General features: G+C 39.9%; 1 protein-coding gene across 1 annotated transcript in view; it reads left to right on the plus strand.

The window, feature by feature from the left end:
* Nucleotides 1–4,213, plus strand: part of fnta (farnesyltransferase, CAAX box, alpha) — a 5,117-nt gene extending 904 nt beyond the window's left edge. The window contains exons 3-9 of the mRNA XM_035669562.1: nucleotides 319–433; nucleotides 762–866; nucleotides 1,140–1,266; nucleotides 1,505–1,653; nucleotides 2,040–2,102; nucleotides 2,648–2,840; nucleotides 3,037–4,213. Of these exons, the coding sequence (XP_035525455.1) occupies nucleotides 319–433; nucleotides 762–866; nucleotides 1,140–1,266; nucleotides 1,505–1,653; nucleotides 2,040–2,102; nucleotides 2,648–2,840; nucleotides 3,037–3,192 (908 nt within the window). The 3' untranslated portion in view covers nucleotides 3,193–4,213. The remainder of the gene's footprint in view (nucleotides 1–318; nucleotides 434–761; nucleotides 867–1,139; nucleotides 1,267–1,504; nucleotides 1,654–2,039; nucleotides 2,103–2,647; nucleotides 2,841–3,036) is intronic.
* The last annotated feature ends 4,727 nt before the right edge of the window (nucleotides 4,214–8,940 follow it).

Below are 8,940 nucleotides of genomic sequence, written 5' to 3' on the forward strand. Positions count from 1 at the left end.
GGGAAATTGGGTCGTCATAGCATTTAAATACAATAAAATACAGCGATAGAATAAAATACTGAGGTAGAAAAGATGAATAGATAGATAAGGTATATGGTAAAGTATAAGAATAAGGGGATCGCTATGTTTTCATGACCTTAGAGCGACGCTGATGCTCGTCTTTCATGGAGTCTGTGTTTCTACACCGGCTGTAGGACTTTAACCTCAGTCTCTCTCACACACGTCACAACATCCTGCACACTGGTCCTTGTTTAGAAGTCGGAGCTTTCCTGGTGAGAAGTTTTCTAATTGAACGTGTGTGTTTACTTCTTCCAACAGTCTCCGATGTTTATGACTATTTCCGTGCGCTCCTGAAAAACGATGAAAGAAGCGATCGGGCTTTCGCCTTGACGGCAGAGGCCATTGAGCTGAATGCAGCCAATTACACAGTTTGGTGAGCATGCTGCATGTTTGGAATATGGAAAACTAATGTACCGTTTAGGAGTCTTTTCATAATGTGATGGGGAACAAATAGAAGAGAGATGGTTTTCTGTTTTAAAACAAACTTTGGAGAATGCTTTCACCTCTTCAGTCAAACAGTACCAGCTTTTATTTTTGGATATCACGTTGGATAGAGCTGGACTTTTTTAATTCACTTAATTTACAAGCTTCTGAATAAATATATGGTAGGACCAGGAGAGGGTTGTGTTTAACAATGGTCGTGTCCTCTGTGGAAACGCGTTGACACTGTTGTTGTTGTTGTTGTTGTTGGGTGTGTGCAGGCACTACAGGCGAGTACTGCTGCAAGCCCTATCAAAGGACCTGAGGGAGGAGATGAGGTACATTACTGCCATCATCGAAGAGCAACCCAAAAACTACCAAGTCTGGTGAGTGCCGGCAAAAATAATGTGACAGTGCTTCAGCAAATATCCACCATCAGAGGTCGATATTATACATTAAAGTGTTTGTTTAAAAAGGATGTTTATGTCAGTGTGTGTGTGTGTTTGGTTTGACCTTCAGTCAGATGTTAATGAGAGTAGAATAATACAAAGTTTTCCCCAAAAGACGAGATTTGAAGGCAGTTGAGAAAGAGGTGGAGCCAGTCTAACGGGATTCAGTGTAATGGAAGTAAGACTAGTTTTTGTGAACTCCTCTCACAGGCATCACAGACGTATGGTGGTCGAGTGGTTGAATGACCCCTCGGAGGAACTGGAGTTCATTGCGGACATTCTCAGCCAAGACGCGAAGAACTACCACGCCTGGCAGCACAGGCAGTGGGTCATCCAGGTAGGTGTTGGAGCTCTTAGCAGAGTTTGGCTTCAGTAATGAGGACTGAGATCCAGTTCTCTTCCCACAGCGAGCTGCTCTGCCAGAACGAATCCTCTACTTATTCATTTGGTTGTTTGTTGATGTGCTGTTTGAGTCCTTCTGTGGTCAGTATTTGTCTCATACACAGCAGGGCCACCACTAAAAGCACTTCATGATTACATAAACAAGTACGTGTGCCAACATTTGTCTTATCCAGGAGTACAAACTGTGGGACAGCGAGCTGAAGTTTGTGGAGAATCTCTTGGAAGACGATGTGAGGAATAACTCTGCATGGAACCAGAGGCATTTTGTAATTTCTCACACTACAGGCTTCTCTGATCCAGCCGTAGTGGAGAGAGAGATTCAGTGAGTACTTTTCCTCAAAGTCTGGACGATTTAGACACAAAGTTAATTCACACCTTTCAAGTTGGACAAAAAGTGATATTTTGGAGCCACAGTTCTTCCTGTAAATAGCTTCTATTTAAAGGATCCCAGGCTTTACATAGAAATTAATACAAGTGTTGAAGTGACAATACTTGAAGTCAAATACAAAATTTAGGAGGAATATTTTAATATTTTCTAATTAATTTCCAGTTTTTTACTTGCCAAAGTAAAGCTGTCCTGTGAACAAAACTGTATGACTAATAGAAGTTTCTTTTTATAACCTCAGCATTGTTCCTCCTTCAGGATGTGCCAGTGCAATAAGTTTTCTGCTGCATACATTTAACTGATGTTCCTCTCTTTTGTGTAAGGTATTGTCTCAGCCAGATCAAAAAGGCTCCCCACAATGAAAGCGCATGGAACTATTTGAAAGGGTAAGATTTAACATATCAGATCTTTTTTTTTTTTTCTACAGTCTAAATCTGAATCCAAGAGATCTGCAAGGAGCAAAACACAGATTCATATGTGTCGGAGAGAATACAAACACATATGAATCTGTTTGACCTGCTCAGACTGAACTGTCTTAAAGTAGAAAACACAGACTAGTCTGCTAATTATCACAATTTGCCACATCTGTGGCGTTTGCGGCTCGCCTGTGTTTCGGTTGAACAAATGACCCTGTTAATTGGCGACTTTCAGACAAATGTGTTAACTAATTGGCGACTTTATTGGGCTGAAATTCGCAAGTTAAGTGAGTGAGAGATTAATACAAACAGGTCCTGTTGTGCTGATGAACTCCTTACAGACTAATTTTACCCCACTGTTGAGACACCCTAAATCACTGCAACAGCCCTAACTGATATTTCAGTATGCCATCCGCATTCAGACATTCACAGTATATGACACAGGGGAAAAACAAGTGGAGACTATTAAAAATGGAAAAGCTCACTGACAGTATCCCCCTTTTTTTTTAACCAAGGATGCTGCAAGACAGAGGTCTGTCGTCTCCGCCCGGCCTGCTGGAGAGAGTCCTGGAGCTGAAGGAGACGCACTGTTCACCTTATCTTCTAGCGTTTCTGTTTGATTGCTACGAGGACGCTTTGGAGAACAGCAACCAAAAAGAAAATGTGGGGGAAGAGGAACGAAAGGAAACTTTAAGAAAGGCTCTAGAAGTGAGTGCTTTGTTTTAAAGGAAAATATAACCCTAGAAATTGTTATAACTGTGTGATTTCTTGTGTTTAATCTTTGCCACTAAGAGATTTGTTCCTTGCTGATGAATCTGTGAAAGATCAGGATTTTAAACTGAAAATTGTGCCATTATTGTCGTTTCCTAACCCTTTTTTGTGCTTGTTCTCCCCTCCTTTGAAGATTTGTGAACTTCTGGCACATGAGAAGGACACCATCCGTAAAGAGTACTGGCTGTTTTTGGGACGTTCTTTAAAGAACAAATCTGGAAGCAGTGGCCCCTCTGATAAACCTCCTGAACCATCAGACCCAACATCTGGGCAGCAGGAGATGAGCTAGACCACCAGGAGATGAGCACCATTTTGCCCCACTCCTATCCCGCTTCATCAATACTGTCACCAAAACCAACCCATGCAGTTTTCTATTACTGTCAGTTGCTCTAATGTATATGACAGAAGTTTCTTAAACAACCACTAACCTGAGATCACCTAAAAGAAGGGACTGAGGGGACATCAAGCAGCTGCACGGCAAAGAAATCCATGGAAATCTCCCGCTAACTAAAGTGTAATAACAGAATATAAATAGAGATTACGTGTCAATTATTTGTTTCTAATCTTTGTTGGACACTTAGCCAGTTTATCACCACATTTAGACTTAGCGCAGCTGTTTCCTCTCTTTGTTTAAATCTTTAAGTCTTTTTGTCGTCTGAACTTATCAATCTGTGTGTGACAGCAGTCCCCATATAATGATATACCTCTGAGTGTGTTTGCATGCACACGTGGTTCAATTGAATGCCTTTGAGTGATGGTACATACACATCTTCAGTTAAACCTACTACTAGGAGCTTTTAACTGGATGTAAAACTCTCAGTTTAATACTAATACCTCCATATGACAGTGAGAAGATTGGCTATTTCTGTATAGTTATTCTTAACGCCTGCCACCTGATCGCATTCCCCTTGAAATCAATCAAATGAGGCGGTAGAAACACTACCGCTGTTGTCCACAGGGGCCGCCAGAGTCTACACAAAATGAAAGTTTCTTGTAGTTGCTTAAATATCTGGTTAGAAAAAACATGTTTATCTTATTTATGTTGCTTTTTAATGTAATTTACTAGTAAGATTTCTGATCTACATAATGATTTCTATACACAGGGGTAGTTTTGAATGGGCACTCATTAGTGACTCCAGATAAGACTTTAAATGGACTATTGTGTGCATGTAAACCCACTCTTCATTTTAAATCCTAGAACATTTTTTTTGCTTGTTTAGTGGCGTCAGTCAGAGAGTACATGTAACTGTTGTAATGGAGGGGCAAAAAACATCATGAAACATTAAAATAAAACTGTTTGTAGTAATACTGAGAGTGGTTTGTAAAACTTTTTATCAGTGATAATAAAGCAGAAGCAATGCAGCGGTATGTTGCTGCATTCTGATCAATGACTCACACAACATCACAGCTTTCCCCTTTTCTTTTGTCCAGATCTATATCAGTTGCCCTGAATGAGCCACTCTCTTTCTATCGGGCCGAGTTTGTTCTGTTTGGTCCTCTGAGCCGTGCTGCCAGGAGAAAACCAGCAAGCCCAATGCGCATACAGCACATGTATTGACATTTGCAGCCGCATGTCCTGGACTCCCTCAGAGCTAGGAAATGGATTTACTCCACTAGATGCAGCTGTTTCTACTTCTGCTGACACTACAACACAATCCATCCCTCCAGTTTCTAACCAAGCACTTGGTTTGCCAGCAGTGTGTAATTACAGCTTCTCTAAATACTTGATATTAGAGTAGGATGGCTCCCTTTTCTCTGCTTTTCCTCCTTAGTGTGGAGGACACTATGATCGGCGTGTTCATGTCATCCGCAGTTAGGATGACTGAGCATGCGGGTCATATGACGCTGATATTGCAGGGCGAAAAGGAAAATGATATGATTCATTCAACTGCAAAAGATACCCCCCCATCCCCCTTATCCTTTAACTAAATTTAGTAGTTTTATCTGTAACTTTGGGTCAATCTGCATTAGTGTGGAGCAGCTGCTTTGTTGAATAAAAGCTGAAATGAAACGACGCACAAGACTCACAATCCAGGCTGCCAAGTGAATATGAATGTTGGCCACACTGTTTCAACTTATTAAACAAAACAGATCAGGTACCTGCTGCATCACTTCAAGCATTGTTTGGAGGACAGTGTTCCCTAGTGGTTAAACCTAGAACAAAAAAACCAGAAAGAGTCCCAGACAGTGTAATTAAAATACTAATTAAACCCAGCACAAGTCCAAACAAACCGACCAGGTTCCCTTGCAGTCTGTGGGCTATGGAAGTTATTGAATACAGGTTAGGAAGACAGACTGCAGCCAAGAATCTGTCTTCTGTCTTCTGTTCTGGTGTCCATATGTGACTTCCACAAGAGCACTTATCACAAAAGCCTGTGATGCCGGGGCTACTTTTTAAGATGCATGCACAGACACACTGGATTAACAGGAGACCAGCGTATCGGTGCAGAGCCCTGGCCGAGATCCAGCTTGGTTCTGAGACATCTGTTTCCTATAAATGGTGGAAAAGGCAGCTAATCCTGTGTGGGATTCTGCAGCCTCTCCGTTTACCACAGAGTCAGCCACATGTGGTTTTTTTAACACCGAGACACAGTAGCATTGATACCAGAATCATACAGCACATGTAGGATTTTTGAGGGGGCACATATTTGCATAAATGCTGTATTTTCACAATGTAATTCAATGAGACAACAGACACTTGAATCTCAGATGAAAGGAACCTGCGCCGTTCAGAGAAAGCAGTTACAAACTAACTCGTGACTCCAGGAGACGTGTGTCAAACAGTTTTAACACCAGCGTGTTTTGGAAGAGAATTAATTGGGCTAATAATCTTTTCTGGTAGTCTGAACATCTGAAGAATAATGATTTATGTGCTGTTAAAAGGGTTCTAGAGTAAACTGAAGCCAAAGACAGCCATACCAAAAATTAGGATATTATTTATGTTTGCCACATTGAAATAAACATCGAAACCTGGTATGTGTGTGTACGGATAAGGCTGATTCTCCTCTATATTTTCCTTGATATCAAGAAAACCCTGAAAGTATTAAAACCAATTGATCGTAGAACAAGTACCGGCTGTGTTGCCAAAGCCTGCATATCTCATTCCTCCACTGTTGCCCAGTAAACACATCAGTGAGCCACACTGTTACACTGGTTGACTGTAGTTTATTTTGAGTCGATCCCACATACGCTGTTCTGGTGCCACAAATACTCACTAGCATACAAAATCTGTATTAGTCCATGGCTAAAAAAAAGTCCTTTTGCACAGTTTACTCCTGTTTGAGAACTACAGTGCCCAGCTGGTTTAGGAAATGGTTCCATCTTTTTATTTTTAAATAAACTTTTACTTTTTGGCCCATTTTTAAAGAACCAGTGGGTTTGAGACTGAGAGCTACAGACAGGGTAGGGAAGTGGGACATTATTGAGAGATGAACTGAAACAGTGAATGTCAAACTTTTAACACCGCTACCACCTCAGAAAATATTAGGCTCTTATTAGTACCACCATTATTACCAGTGTTAAAATACAGTAAAATACTATATTCAGGACAGAACCGGATTAAGAACCAGAGCTAATGTGGTGGAAAAGGGGTACTCCTGATCTGCACTTTCTAATAGTTCCCATTTGCAGTGTTTTTGAAGCATTCATTTTACCCTGATTACTATCTTGACATCACATTATGCTTGCAACTGATCATGGATGTATGCATGCGCTATGTGCATGAATGTGACTACGTAGCAGGCTGATATTTAAACAAAATATTACAGCAATTGCAAAACTTACTTTGCTATCTCATAGTTTAAGTATTTCATTCTACATGTTGTAGTATTTTGATAATATTACATGTTCTCGGCTTAAATTATTTCATATTTTAACTTTATTTTAGAGATGAATCTGCGTCCTACTTGGGGTAGGGGGACTAAAACATTGTTGGTTTTGGTCTTTACAAGATTTGTTGACAATAAGAAAAATGTAGAATAACATCTGCACGCAATCACTAAAAGTTGTAGTCCCTCACCACACATAAATAATCTAAAATGTCATACTCCTCTCTCAATCCCTATGTTTCCTATCTGTATCCACAGTGTGACTATTCAATAAAAAGCCAAAAGGCCAAAGAAAATCTTTAAAACTGTAAGAACCACAGTCTGATCATCATCACCATCATCATCATCATCATCATCGTCCCAGCACTGCTCTGCAACAGAGAAAGAAAAACCAGCCCTCTTTTAATAAAAAACAACATGGATATCCATTAACAAATGCCACTATTAATCTTCTTTAAGGCGTAGCAGAACAATCACAATGATGGTACTGAATGTGGGAGAAATGTACAAATGCTATTATTAATCAAGTTTCTGCATCTGCTGTCTCCAGACCAGCCAGTCAATGCCTGAAGGATGATTTATAATTGACTTCAATTTATTTAAGCATAAAATGAACTGAGTGGGCTGCGAACAGACGCTGCGCTTGCACTAACTGTTGTTAGTCTTCATGATTTAAACTGATTTCCTGGGTTTAGTTAGTGTGGCTTTTGGTGCCCTTTTCTCTTACTCTGTGCAAAATATAATTTCCAAAAGTTCTCTGATTAAAAGTCACTCCATGGAAACCAATTGAGAATATTTATAGTTCGGTGATGAAGCCTATTATTACATCAAGTAGTGCAAATTAAAATGACCAGGGAATGAGTTTAAAGTTAAATTGACTTTTGATTTAGATTCTGAGAAGCAATTTTATTAATTTGCATTGAATTTCTTTTAGACAATGACAAGTCATGGTGATGGTAACACTGGTGACTGCATTAATAATGGGATAATGGTGGTTAGTTGATAGTTGAAGACTGATAAAGTATTTTGAGGGCTGATCCTGTGTTTTTGTACAGAGACAAACATATTTTCTTCTGTCTTTTATTCAAAAAAAGCTGCAAACAATCAGTGTTTCTACAGACTGTTATTCTCCTCATGGTGCAACAACCTTTCAAACTTCACTGTAGATAATGGTACATGTAACGCTCCATTGAACTCAACCTACTGACATTCCTTTCTTTAATTGTTTCAGTGTTTGTTAAAAGGCAGACATACAAGGCAAACCTCCAGGTATATTAGCCTATTAAAAAAAGAAACATTATCCCAATATCTCACTTAAAGCCACTTGGGGGCAGCAGAGCGGGTTCAAAACACCACAAAACATCAAATAAAGTTGATAAAGTGTTAGCAAACCGTTTCTTAAAGGTCCAGTGTGTAACATTTAGGAGGATCTATTGAATATAATATTCATAGGTTTGTTTCTATTAGTGTATAATCACCTGTAAATAAGAATCGTTGTGTTTTTGTTACCTTAGACTATAGATTGCCTTCCCACGTTGATCTGCAGTAGCCCAGACTGGACAAACCAAAAACTGGTTCTAGATATATATTTTTTCACGGCTACCATACTTTCTCCCTCGCGCTTTGCGTGCACCGCTAGATGGCACTAAATCCTACACACTTGACCTTTAATTTCAACAGACAAATTTAAGTCCGATGGTCTTCTTTAAACTCCTTGGACGAGCATGTCTCAAGTCACGTGGCTCTTTGCTGCTAAATGCTCCCGTTTTTACCAGCCAATGCTAGTTGCTAACATAAACTGGCTGTTTCTGTTTGGAGTTCTTGACAAGTAGCGTACAAGTAGTGGGTCTATCAAAGCTTGAAAACAGCTGAAAACCTGCTCTGGCTGTAAACGAGAGCTGAGGCTAGAAAATGGTTAGCTAAGAGAGGTTGAAACTAGGACTGCAGGGTTAAGTTATGGTATTCTGTGGGTTCGTCACAACAAGCGACACCTTTCACATTACACATAGTCATTTGGTCCATTGTTACTATAAAAATATTGATTGGCGCAGCTTTAAATGACACTCATGACCACCTTGTTTCTTTGTTAATTTTCCTTACAGTCAGGCCCATTTGACAGGCCTTGTCCCTTGTCTTATCCTGGCCAGACAGGTCTTCCGCCTCCGTATTGATTCTATATAGTTCTGAGTCAATTCCTCAAACATTGTTTG

This window comes from Morone saxatilis, unplaced genomic scaffold (genome assembly GCF_004916995.1).
Source record: "Morone saxatilis isolate NCDOM2014 unplaced genomic scaffold, NCSU_SB_2.0 Contig22, whole genome shotgun sequence".
Lineage (NCBI taxonomy): Eukaryota > Metazoa > Chordata > Actinopteri > Moronidae > Morone > Morone saxatilis.